At 41.4% G+C, this 14,495-nt stretch overlaps 1 protein-coding gene across 2 annotated transcripts in view; it reads left to right on the plus strand.

Moving 5' to 3' along the window:
• LOC131955059 (caspase activity and apoptosis inhibitor 1) overlaps nucleotides 1-14,495 on the plus strand; it is a 105,291-nt gene that overhangs the window by 52,850 nt on the left and 37,946 nt on the right. For both annotated transcript variants that reach the window (XM_059319009.1, XM_059319010.1), the window contains 2 exons: nucleotides 3,895-4,074; nucleotides 5,327-5,494. In XM_059319009.1, the coding sequence (XP_059174992.1) occupies nucleotides 3,985-4,074; nucleotides 5,327-5,494 (258 nt within the window). In that variant the 5' untranslated portion in view covers nucleotides 3,895-3,984. The remainder of the gene's footprint in view (nucleotides 1-3,894; nucleotides 4,075-5,326; nucleotides 5,495-14,495) is intronic.

The raw sequence follows: 14,495 nt of genomic DNA on the forward strand, positions 1-14,495 counted from the left end.
CCACCCCTACCCCTTGAGTCCACCCCTACCCACTGAGTCCACCCCTACTCCCTGACCACCCTACCCCATTAGTCCACCCCTACCCCCTGAGTCCACCCCTACCCCTTGAGTCCACCCCTACCCCCTGTCCACCCCTACCCACTGAGTCCACCCCTACCCCTTGAGTCCACCCCTACCCCCTGAGTCCACCCCTACCCCCTGAGTCCACCCCTACCCCCTGAGTCCACCCTACCCCCTGAGTCCACCCCTACCCACTGAGTCCACCCCTACTCCCTGACCACCCTACCCCATTAGTCCACCCCTACCCCATGAGTCCACCCCTACCCCTTGAGTCCACCCCTACCCCTTGAGTCCACCCCTACCCCTTGAGTCCACCCCTACCCCCCTGTCCACCCCTACCCACTGAGTCCACCCCTACCCCATTAGTCCACCCCCTACCCACTGAGTCCACCCCCTACCCCCTCACTCCACCCCTACCCCCTGAGTCTACCACTACCCCCTCAGTCCTCCCCTACCCCCTGAGTCCACCCGTACCCACTGAGTGCGCCTCTGGTTAACGACATTGTTTATCGCTGACAAATGAGCGAAGAAGAAAGATTTTTTGTCAAGATCTAGATCTAGTTTTGGGGGGTTTCCCCTCCTATGTTTTTTTTTTCTTCTTGTTAGCAATAATGTTGTTTGTTCCATAGAGCGGTTTAGAGTTAACGAAATGTCTATTTAAATCTGTCCGACTAATATTTTAGTGTGGGAATGTTTTTGTATTCAACAATGCCTTATGTCGAGCCATTACATTTTTTGTTGAATGAAGCATAAATCACATATTACCCTCTCTTTGTGACACGATCCTTTTCTCACTCTAACTAAGGCTGCCTCCACTTTAGCTGGGTTTTTTTTCTTTCTTTCGGGAAATGGGGTGGAATGGGGGGGGGGGGGGAGATACATTTTCCTCATGTAACAATTTTTTTGTTTCATATAACATAATATACCCCCCCCCCTTTCCTAACACCCCACCACCACCCACCCCCTTATCAAGGAACGTTGAGTTGAATGAAATGTGGTACTCGTCACCAAAAGCGCGTGGTATGTTCACTCATGCAGCCATTGTTAGCCGCACACGCAACCCTTTCCTCCCCCCCCCCTCTCCCCACCCCCACCCACCCACCCCGCCGTTGTGGGGGTAACGATTTACCTAAGCCCCCGCTACAAAATATACATCACAACATCCCGCCGCGGTTCATCGCCTCGTTCTCGCTTCAACATAACCAGACAAATCTCTTCTCATGTATACAAGCGGGCTTTCACGTTTTTTTTCCCTTTTTTAACTTGGAGCTGTCCAAAGTTATCGTTCTTCAAATGCTTCCCTCCCCTTCCCTCCCCTTCCCTCCCCCCATGGCATCGCTAGCTACCTGGTCACATGATCTTCCTCATGATGCTCGGTGTACATCAGCTGCTGGCTTACCCAAGCGATGCAGTGCGACGCTGGTTCTATTTTACTAATGTTGTTTTCGAGACTCCACTCAGATAACTGGATCCACCCATCAATTGCAGTGTGGGTTACCGCCCTTTGTTTTGCGATATTTTGAAACCCATATTAAAAAAAAAACGGCGTGACTGATGTGTAAAGCAGGACCCATAACTCCAGCCTCCCGCGGAGATCCTGCAAGCTTATTTGGCCTACTGAAGGATCAGAGGCCTGTCTTTTTGCCTTAAGGATTGCACCCTAGTTAGAATCAGATACCCTATAAATCGTTTAAACCTTGGGGTTTTTTTTTTTTACTTTTTAAAATGTCTAAACAATGATAATATGTCTAAACATCTGTAACGATGTGAAAGGTACATCAGTTAGGGGTATTTAACCGAGGGTGTAATCATGTTTCATCACTGACTTTTCACTGATCCCTAGCCTAAAAACATGCATTTGTTGATCTTGTTTGGGTTCAGATATATTGATTTGTTTTGAAACATAGCGTGCAATTAGTATAACCCTTTTAAATGTTTTTTTAATTAAAAATTGGATAACACAGTTTCCACAGTTTTGTATATCATAAGCTTATGTAATTTGCTGTTTTTGATGTATCATAAGCTTGTTATGTTATGTTTTTGTATACATCATATGGTTATGTTATTTTTCGACTGATTATTGTGTTATGTAATTAGGGATTTTATCATATGGATATGTAATTTACATAATACTTTATATATTGTTTATATTGCTTAATTAGCGGTGAGTCTGCCGTCTAACATTTTTACTATATAAGTGGCTATATATTTAATGTGCTTTTTATATATCTTTTGGTAATATAGCATATGGTTATATCGTTGTAATGCCGATTCATATCTGTGAAGGCTATCTTGTTTAATTAGTCTTCGGTCTGAACTCAAATGTTTTTTAATATATCATATGGCTATGTATTTGATATAGTGGATTTTCTCCCATCTTGAGATGATGATTCTTTATTAGTTGCAATGTTAATTTGGTCTAATGATGTTTACCTCTCCCCACGTCAACAGAGAGTAAGAGAGAGATAGGATGACACCAAAAATAAAAATAAAGAAAAGAGAAAATATAAACATACGAAATAGAAATCATAAAAAAACACCAAGTTACTTAAAACTATAGTTCATGTGTACAAAAAAAAAAAAAAAAAAAAAAAAATAAATAAATAAAAAAAAAACCTTTATGTACAAAACATCCACGTGACTCGGGATCTACTTTAGACTTAACCTCCCCGACGTATGCGCGGTATTCAGCGGTTTGCGGACCGAATGGCGGAGAAATTTGGAGTTATAATTACCTCAGTCATCGAGTAGGGTGACAGCGGCGTAGCTATATATCTCAGCGCTAGGGGGGGGGGGGGGGGGGGGCGGCGGGGCGCGGGTAGTGACGCCCCTCTGTTAACATTTATAGAGCAATTAAAGTGCCGCCCCACTCGCGCCCTGAGAGGGTGCTGATTGACACACGTGTTTGGGGTAATAAATCAAAGGGGAAACATGCGACTGCTTCATCGTGCGTGTGTACTTTATCAAACGGTATGAACACAGTACACACGTGTCAGTGATAAGTGGACTCAGTAGCGTAGCGAGGGGAGGGGGAGGGGGGACGGACATATGTCCCCGGGCGCTGACCTTAGGGGCGCCAAAATGGGATGGAAAAATAAATTGAAAGGTTGAGGGGGGTGCAAATTAAAATTTCGAGGGGAGGGGTGCAAATCGAAATCTTCGGGGGGGGGGGGGGGTGCTAACCGAAATATTGAGGGGGGGGTGCAAATCGAAAAGTTTGTCCCCGGGCGCCGGGAAGGGTCGCTACGCCTCTGAGTGGACTAAGACAAGTTTATCCACTGGTCAGTAATAAATGGGCAACGGCAAGTTTATCAAATAAAGTTAGTAGACCCAGTAGTCAGTAATAAGTGGATAATGGCAAGTTTTTCCACTGGTCAGTTAGTAAGTGGATAATAGCAAGTTTTTCCACTGGTCAGTTAGTAAGTGGATAATAGCAAGTTTTTCCACTGGTCAGTTAGTAAGTGGATAATAGCAAGTTTTTCCACTGGTCAGTTAGTAAGTGGATAATAGCAAGTTTTTCCACTGGTCAGTTAGTAAGTGGATAATAGCAAGTTTATCCAGTGGTAAGTAATAAGTGGATAATGACTAATTTATCAAATGTAAATTAGTAGACTCAGTGGTCAGTAATAAGTGGACAATGACAAGTTTGTCAAATAAAGTTAGTGGACCCAGTGGATAGCGTGGACACGGACGCATCAGATGAGTCCTAACACAGTTGTTATCTTAAAATATTATGTTATGCTGTCGCAGCTTAATGATTCTCTTTTTTTTTGTCCAAACACTATTTCTTTAGTTCAACCATCTTCACTCGTGTGTTTCTGTTTTAATTCCCAGAGCAAACCTATAAACAAGAATGTGAATGATGCGACAGCGCTGAAGTGACAAAAGATAACATACCGGCTTGCCTACCCACGGCCCCAGAGAATGAGCGCTGCTAAAATGGTAGCCGACTCGACCCAGTCCGAACCCGCTGACTGCTTGGATGGGAAGAAAAAGAAGAAGAAATTAAAGAAGGTTTTAGAGCGTGCATTCTTTTTTTTTATTTAAGGGTTAAGGTTAGATTTTGGGTTAGCTCTTGGTCTGGGGTTAGGACTTAAAGTAAGAAGAACATTGGCTTCATGCTATGTATGTAAACGACAAGTTAAGACAGTGTCACTGTCTATTGTACCTGTCTACTGCATAGAGTAGAATGTTTTCTTTGCTAACCTTTTGGTGATAACCATCACTATATACCAAATCACGGGTTGTTCTCATATTTTTTTAGGCGACCATGTGATATTATTTGAGTAATAAATACATGTATACTAATTTGTACAACTTTTTAAAAAGTTGAATGTTTCTGTTGAACCCGAAAGTTCTCTAAGGGATAGATCTAGGGTTAGGTGTTAGGGTTAGGTTAATGTTACAAATTTTACGCACTTAGATGCATTTTTTTTGTTGCTTTGTGTTAAACAGGAAATGTCTGTTTTTTATAGTCCAGATGCATGGACTGATACTGTCTTGATACTATCTTGACACTCTTCTGATTCTGTCCTGATACATTCCTGATATTCTGTTGATACTGTCTTGACACTCCCTTGATAATGTCCTGATGGTGTCCTGATACTTTCCTGATACTCTCTTGATATTGTCCTGATACTTTCCTGATACTCTCTTGATATTGTCCTGATACTTTCCTGATACTCTCTTGATATTGTCTTGATATTGTCCTGATAATGTCCTGATACTGTCCTGATACTCTCTTGACACTCCCTTATACTCTTGATATTGTCCTGACACTCTCTTGATACTTTCCTGATACTGTCCTGATTCTCTCTTGATACTTTCCTGATACTGTCCTGATTCTCTCTTGATACTGTCCTGATACTGTCCTGATACTCTCTTGATATTGTCTTGATATTGTCCTGATAATGTCCTGATACTGTCCTGATACTCTCTTGACACTCCCTTATACTCTTGATATTGTCCTGACACTCTCTTGATACTTTCCTGATACTGTCCTGATTCTCTCTTGATACTTTCCTGATACTGTCCTGATTCTCTCTTGATACTGTCCTGATACTGTCCTGATATTCTCTTGATACTTTCCTGATACTGTCCTGATTCTCTCTTGATACTGTCCTGATACTGTCCTGATACTGTCCTGACACTCTCCTGATACTGTCCTGATACTGTCCTGACACTCTCATGATACTGTCCTGATACTGTCCTGACACCATCCTGACTACCGTCAGTGCCTGTGTGACCAGGTTCTCGCTGTACCCAGACAGGTAAGAAGATCGTCCTGCCCGAGGATGAGGACTCCGACCTTGACCTGAAGAAAGAGCTGAAGCCAATCAGTGCCTACATCAAGGACCGTCCGGCCATGATCCGGGAGATGTTCCGTGCCGTACGTGGTGCCAGCCTGCATAGGGCGCTGCCGGATCTGCTCAAGGTACAGTTCACATTCACTTCATCACAACCCCCGCCAGGGTGTCTTCATGGCTATGTTCCATAACACTATATAATATATATATATTCGTGTTAATATATACATATATCTATTAATAAAATCATATTTATTTGTATATGCATACATGTATATTTCTATCTAACTATATATTTGTATGTATATATATATATATATATATATATATATATATATATAGAGAGAGAGAGAGAGAGAGAGAGAGAGAGATGATAGATATATGATAGATAGATAGATAGATAGATAGATAGATAGATAGATAGATAGATAGATAGATAGATAGATAGATAGATAGATAGATAGATAGATAGATAGATAGATAGATAGATCGGTAGATAGATAGTTCGGTAGGTAGGTAGGTAGGTAGGTAGGTAGGTAGGTAGGTAGGTATAATATGTGGGACATAAACGATAGCATAAGATATATTGCTCAGGCAATTTTTATTCTATTTCTGTACATGGAACCTTTCAAATTAAAAAAAAAAAATCAATTGTAAGCAGCATTATAACGTAGCGCATTGATTTCTTAATCGTTCAATTAAATTATTTCTGCGTTTAAAAAAAAAAAGTCATGTTTTGATAACTCTAAAGTGACAAAAGTTAAATCATCAAGAGTTGTCGCGATCTGCGTAGTCCCTCCTATCCCAGCGTGGAGTGTAGAGTTGATGTATTCGTCCACCGACACCGTCCCTCTCCCGTAGATCCGGTTGCGTCCCTTTTCTCCCATTATCTAGTATCTCCCTTGTTTTCATCTTTGTTAGTGTGTAGAGGGGGGGGGGGTGTAAGGGGAGGTAATGTTAATATCTAACGCCTTCTTCGTCTAGCTTTGTTTTCATTTAAATTCGTTATTAGTTTTATTTTACTAACCAACTTAACAGTAAGCGTGAGTATACTTAGCTATCCCAGCTAACTGTACATAGAGAAGTTAGATTAGAAGGAAAAAAAAAACATCCTGCCCTGTTGGATGAGTGTTTGTGTCATTATCTTTACTGACGGCGTGGTCATGCGCTAGAGCACGGAATCGATAAGTTCAGGTTCGGGGATCGAATTCCTATCTTGACAAGGCTTCAAGTTTTAAAAAAAAAATACACGTGTTAATTTAAATTATCCGTTGATTGTAAATTCCTTTGATCTATTTTTATATGGTGTCACATATCAATCAGTAGCAAAAAAAATAATTTAAAAAATCAAATTAGATTTTTTACATTAAAAAAATATATTTGATAGATTAATCACGTTCCGCTATTTTGTTGGGGCTTGTATGAGTTTTGGGTTAGGATTAGTTTCTACACCAGAGTAAAATGGTGTAGATTCTTTAGGGTAAGTTTCTAGACCAGAGTGATTTGATTAGGCTGATCTAGTTTTGAGGTTAGGGTTAGCGGTTAGGGTTAGTCTGTATCACAAGCGTATGACCGTCCCAGTCTCACCATGTTGTGATATTATTTCAAGAAACATTCGCTTCTTTTTTTATTTTTTGTTTGCCGTGACTTTTTTGTTTTGTTTCCTGGACAAATGACCAAAATATTAATGCAAGTCGGCGAAGGCCCTGTAGCGCTACTGCACGGTTGTCTTTGAAATGCTAACAGCTTCATAGAAGGGCGGGGGGGGGGGGTATGTTAAATATTTTGCTTGGGGTGGGGGGGGGGGGGGGAGATTATAAGAATGGTTAAAGAATATATTTTCTTTTTAAATTTAATGTATTTCAATTTCGTCTTGGGAAATTCTCGAGATACCCCCCCCCCCCCACACAGAGAGAGATGTCTGAAAGAAACACTGCAGTAATGTAAAAAAAAAAAAAAAACCAACTCAGCATAAGCTTATTGGAACCCCCAAACCACTCTTCTACACAGTGCCTGATATTCTTTTTATTTTCTATTTTTCGTTGAAATAGTTTACATTTTAAATATTTCTGTTCGCATGTATAAGTAGGGATGGGGCAAAGGGACGTTCTTAGATTCCCCCCCCCCCCACCCTCCCACGATGACGTAATGAACACACGCACACACCCTTCCCTCTCCCACCCCCATATGTTTTATTGCCTGGCCCGTGCCCTGTGTTATTTGAACATGAGATCAAAGAACGGTAAGCCTGAAACAGAATAATTTTTACCATATTCTTCCCGGGCATAGTCTCCCCTTTAAAAAATAAAAACTAAAAAAAAATAACTTGACCACAATATTCAGATATCCTATCGACCGTCGGGATCTCCAGCACACGCCCTCCCCCCTGTATTCACACGCCCCAGGACTTACCCCCCATGGCCTTTCTGCCAAAAAATGTGAATGTTTGTTCTGAAATTTATAACATTGTACAACCCTTCGCTGGGGGGCATAATCAATAGCAGCGGAGCAGAAGTTATTAATATTTGTTAAGCTTTAAGCCTCTTTCCAATAAAACGAATAGTAATTCTGATAAATTTGATGGGCTACCACGAGAGAAGGGCCAGTAGGGGGTGGGGGAGAGGGGGGAGGAGGATAATTCTTAGCCAGACGGAGGTAATAGTATTCAATGCGTTTATTTAATAGTATCTTCGTGTGTATCTGTAAACTGGATCTGTTGTTTTGTTGTTTACATATGTTAGTTGGAGAGTGAGTTTTTTTTTAGCATAATGTCCTTTAAATGAAATGAGATCTTTCTAGAGGGAGGTTATGGCATGGTGTAGCTGTTGTGGGCTAGGGGGTTTTAACTGGGTTAAAAAGATGCGGGTTAAAATAATGGAGGTTAACCGCATTGCGTGGTGATGTCATTAATTATGTTAATCAGCGTCGTGAGTTCCGGACTCTCGGGTTTTGTTATGGAGAGTCCTGAGTCAGGGATTAGCAATTGTGACGCCTCGACGCTTTGTTTGTAGTGAGGGTCGGGTGGGGGGGGGCGGTTATAGTCCGCTGGGGTGGGGATGGAAATATTGTTGACGTGGTGGGTAGTTTTAAGTGTTGGTGGAGGTCTTTGTAGTGTGGTGGGTGATTTTGGTGGTGGTGGGCAGTTTCGTTTTAAGTGTTGCTGATGGTCTTTGTAGTGTGGGGGGGGTGGTGGTAGTGGGTAGTTTAGTTTTACGTGCTGCTGGTGTACTTTGTGCTGTGGTTGGATGATGTTGGTGGTGGTGGTTAGTTTAGTCTTACGTTGCTGGTGGTCTTTGTGGCGTGGTAGGTGATGTTGTTGTTGTTGGCTAGTTTAGTTTTACTTGCTGCCACTGTACTCGAGCTTTTGGTCTTTGTGGTGCGGGAGGCGACGTTGCTCCTAGTTGCCAATTGTTTTGTTTCTAATTGCTTCCACTGCACAAGATGACTAGAACCACAGGGAAGGGCGTGGTAGATTTTTTAGAGCACACCACATGGATACATGATTCCCACATGGATACATGATTCCCATATGGATACATGATTCCCACATGGACACATGATTCCCATATGGATACATGATTCCCACACGGATACATGATTCCCATATGGATACATGATTCCCACATGGATACATGATTCCCATATGGATACATGATTCCCATATGGATACATGATTTCCACATGGATACATGATTCCCACATGGATACATGATTCCTATATGGATACATGATTCCCATATGGATACATGATTCCCACATGGATACATGATTCCCACATGGATACATGATTCCTATATGGATACATGATTCCCATATGGATACATGATTACCACATGGATACATGATTCCCATATGGATACATGATTACCACATGGATACATGATTCCCATATGGATACATGATTCCCATATGGATACATGATTACCACATGGATACATGATTCCTATATGGATACATGATTCCCATATGGATACATGATTCCCATATGGATACATGATTACCACATGGATACATGATTCCAATACCTGACTTCTGGTATTGTGCTGAGCCTACAAATCTTCATGTGTTGAGACCAAGAAACGAGAACAAACGCTACTCTCTCTGCCCCCCCCCCCCCACACCCCCACCCCGTCAGTTCTGAAAAACCACATTCCTATGTGGTCACAACGCCATTCTGTTTTGATATGAATATGAGTTTTCATTCATTCATGACTTTCATTTGAAGTTTCACCAATTCAGCTCGTAAAACGTCACTTCTACACACCGCACCACTAATGTTTGTCAATCTACAGATGTCCCCCATAAAATACCAACCAGTGATGGAACCATAAAATAATTGACATAACAGTTAACATCAAACATATTTTCATATTATGCATACAATAAAAGTATAAGGTAGATTTTACAAACACCTATATCCTACACTGGTTTACTCATCAGCAAGACATATGTTATTTGCTTTTTCTCATACACATTTTAAGGGTCTAACGTGAGTAACTACCCATCTTTAACTAACATCTTCACATTACAACAATAAATACTACCATCATCATCTTTTCCCGTTTGTATCCAAGACACACGGGTAGATGATGTAGAGTTCATCTGTTTCAATGACCTCGGCTTACGAAGAGATGATGTGGTCAGCATTATGCTGAGCTGCCTTTGTTAAATACAGTATCTTCGCTGTTTGTGCGCTGCTTGGGAATTATACTATGCTAGTTTTTTTACTCTCAACATATGCCCAGCCACCTTTGTTTCCCTTACGTGAGTCAGGTACCCATCAGAGCTGGGTGGACGCAGTCTCTACTCCGAACTTGAAACCATCTAGCTAACAGTCAAACGCTTTACCGTTCGGTCATACTGTCCCCTTAGATACCCTCGTATCTAGTTAAAACATGTTGGATAAAGTTGTGTCAAATCATCTTGTCACGAGTACATTAGACCTCTTCATCATGGGTGTGTCACGTAACACTAGTGGCTGGAAAATGTGGAAGTGGATTCACCACATCACGGGTGTGTCGCATCACGTGACACTAGTGGCTGGAAAATGTGGAAGTGGATTCACCACATCATGGGTGTGTCGCATCACGTGACACTAGTGGCTGGAAAATGTGGAAGTGGATTCACCACATCATGGGTGTGTCACGTGACACTAGTGGCTGGAAAATGTGGAAGTGAATTCACCACATCATGGGTGTGTCACGTGACACTAGTGGCTGGAAAATGTGGAAGTGAATTCACCACATCATGGGTGTGTCACGTGACACTAGTGGCTGGAAAATGTGGAAGTGGATTCACCACATCAGAGGTGTGTCGCATCACGTGACACTAGTGGCTGAAAATGTGGAAGTGGATTCACCACATCATGGGTGTGTCGCATCACGTGACACTAGTGGCTGGAAAATGTGGAAGTGGATTCACCACATCATGGGTGTGTCACGTGACACTAGTGGCTGGAAAATGTGGAAGTGGATTCACCACATCAGAGGTGTGTCGCATCACGTGACACTAGTGGCTGAAAATGTGGAAGTGGATTCACCACATCATGGGTGTGTCGCATCACGTGACACTAGTGGCTGGAAAATGTGGAAGTGGATTCACCACATCATGGGTGTGTCGCATCACGTGACACTAGTGGCTGGAAAATGTGGAAGTGGATTCACCACATCATGGGTGTGTCACGTGACACTAGTGGCTGGAAAATGTGGAAGTGGATTAACCACATCATGGGTGTGTTAAACCACCTAAATCTTCGAGTGGTCGCGACAACAGAGGGTTGGCCACGTAACGTAGCTGATTGGAAAATATTTCTTACCTTCTGGTAATAATCGATTGATATGTGGGGCCAAACCAGTTCACCTACTTGCCATAACACCCCCCACCACTCACACACACGCACACCCACACACACCTTGTTTTTTAGGGCAGTTTTTTTGTGATTGCCTATCTAACCTTATATGGAACTATTCGAAACACATACTCAAACATACACACTTTTTGCATCTTAAATAACAACACACATGTTGCACACATTAACAAATAGGTGCATAGTTTGTACATCTTTAACTCTCGCGTAATACACACCTCAACATATGATTACATATATGGTTACGCTCTACACCTCTACATATAGTATATTCTATACCTCCACACACAAGGTACACTAACACCATACACCATTACATATAGGTACACTCGACACCTCTACATATAGTACATTCTATAAGGTACACCAACACTGTACACCATCACATAAAGGTACACTCTACACCTCTACATATCGGTACACCGTACACCTGCACATATAGGTACACTGTACTCCTCCACATATAGGTACACTCTAAACCTCTACATATAGGTACACCGTACACCCCCACATATAGGTACACTCTACACATACATTAAATTTTATAAGGTACATCAACACTTTATACCTCCACCTATAGGTACACTCCACACCTCCATACACAATATAGGTACTGTACACCTTCAGAGATAGGTACACCACCTCCTAAACATATAGGTACCCCACACCCCCCACCCCACTTATAGATACATCAACACTATACACCTTCACACATAGGTACACTGTACATCTCCACATACACTATAGGTGCACACAAAACGAAGCCTACACCAAATAGCTGGACATTGTACACATCTGCACACGTAATGAGAAAACAGAGTCTGAATATTTATTGTTTTCCTCTGATTTAATGCAACTTTTTCCCCCGTTACAATATAGTTTTCGAGTCATTAATAATATTTCCCTCATGGCTTGCTTATTAATATTTATTTTATACATAGAATTTGTCGAATCTAATGGTATTTTATGGGCCGTTACAAATAGAATATTGATGCGTGCGTTGGGCAAGCCGATTAAACGAGCAAATGAAAAATATTTTTAACATTTATTTATAATGAAATAAATGAAGCGTGTGTTATCGGGGTGATTAATTTGGTCCCCGAATAATCACCAACACAATACGTCACCCCCGCCCCCCTTTTCGCAGTGAACGCGGACAAAAGAAAAATGTATTATTTTTAGCATGCAGATAGGCCACTGTTCATAAAATAAAATTAATGAATTCTCACTTACTGTGGCGTGGAGCAGTGATTCCCTCCCCTTGTTGTGTCCCCCATCCTCCCTTCCCACACATCTGTGGTACAACAAAGGGGGTAAATGTGGTGTTTTTGTGATGGTTGAGATAAAGGATGGTTTACTAATACTTGCTGCTCTTTAGTGACGAGTGGGGTTAAAAAACAGTATTACACAAAAAGCGTTTTATTTTGTTTGTTGCATTGTTTTGGCTGTAGGAAAGGGACCTAATTTAAATTGTGGATAGATTAGTTTGTAAAATTCTAAAGATTATAGATCTAGTGTGAAAACAAATATTCAAAAAGTTACAATAATAAAGTTTTAAAAACACTTTTTAAAAATTATATAAAATTTATTTAAAAGCAATAGGGCAAGTTTTTGTTATATGATAAGTGAGATTTTAAAAGCTTTTTTTTTTTTTAATTGAAACTTTTTTGGAAGCGCATTCTTAGTTTGTAGTTTTTCGTCAAAGTAGTTAGGGTTGATCAACATTCAACTTGGCTGGAAGACACTTTGTTAACAGCTTGCCAAAGTAGTCAAGAAGACATTTTGTTAACGGGTTGCCCACCTTTAAAATAGACAAGAAGACACTTTGTTAATAAGTTATTCAAATGCAACTAGGCTGAAAGTAGTGAAAGACACTTTGTTAACGGGTTGCCCAACGTTAAAGTAACAGGAAGACACTTTGTTAATAAGTTATTCAAATGCAACTAGGCTGAAAGTAGTGAAAGACACTTTGTTAACGGGTTGCCAAACGTTAAAGTAACAGGAAGACACTTTGTTAATCGGTTGCCCAGCGTTAAAGGAAGACACTTTGTTAACGGGTTGCTCAGCATTCAGCTAGCGAGGAAGACAATTTGTTAACGGGTTGCCCAACGTTAAAGTAGCCAGTGCGGCGCAGGACGGGTCTAATGAGCAGGCAGACAGCTGTGTCGCGCCGTAGCCCCGGCTTTGTTTAGATGTGTCCATCAAGTCCTCAAGTTAATCACGACGTGCGACCAGATTTGAAATGAAACGAAAACACGATGAACCCGTGTTTGAAATGAACACAAGCCTGTTAAGATACGGCCAGGGGGGAACCGCTCGGTAAGTCGGAGTGTCAGGGACGCCGGCGTGTTGACACTAGAAAGTTGCTATTATTTCACGTCTGCTTTCGGTGGCCAACTGCAGACGATCTGCACGGCTCCGGAGCCAGGTGATGTTTGTGGATAGATAGTCCGGTGGTTGGGTCTTACATGAGGTTAGAGTGTGCTAATATCTGCTGAGTTTGTTGTTTACTTTTGTTGCTTATCGAAAGCGAATTATGAACATTTTACTTGAGACTTTGCGTGGTAATTTAATGTCCATTGTTGCTGTTTTCGGTTGTTGTTTAGGGGAGGGGCGCTTAGAGGACATGTGTTATAGCAATGTCAAATAAAGACACCGATAATGGAATGTTAATTTGCCTAGAGTAAGCCAAATACCAATACAACTTGATAATGCCAACGGTTATCCTAACCTAAACCCATGTCCCACCATACACCTAACCCATGTCCCACCATAAACCTAACCCATGTCCCATCATACACCTAACCCATGTCCCATCATACACCTAACCCATGTCCCAACATACACCTAACCCTAATTTCTCTGATCCCAACACAAAACCCTGAGATGTCAATAGCACCAACAACCTAAGATAACTAGTTTCGGAAAAGTCCATTCTCGGACACCACCAATACTATGGGTTGAGTTAAATTAAAGGTCTAATTATGACCGTGTGTCCATTTACCAATTCCATGTTTGACATTGATTAAGTTCACTTCGTCTCACCACATCATTCGTAAGTTCCCTTAGACTCACCATTCATCAGTTCCCTTAGACTCACCATTCATAATTTCCCTAAGACTCACCATTCATAAGTTCCCTTAGACTCACCATTCGTAAGTTCCATTATACTCACCATTCATAAGTTCCCTGCTAAGACTCACCATTCATAAGTTCCCTAAGACTCACCATTCATAAGTTCCCTAAGACTCACCATTCACCCA

The sequence above is a fragment of the Physella acuta genome, unplaced genomic scaffold (genome assembly GCF_028476545.2).
Source record: "Physella acuta isolate Inbredline_101_S28 unplaced genomic scaffold, ASM2847654v3 ptg001051l, whole genome shotgun sequence".
NCBI classification, from domain to species: Eukaryota; Metazoa; Mollusca; class Gastropoda; family Physidae; genus Physella; species Physella acuta.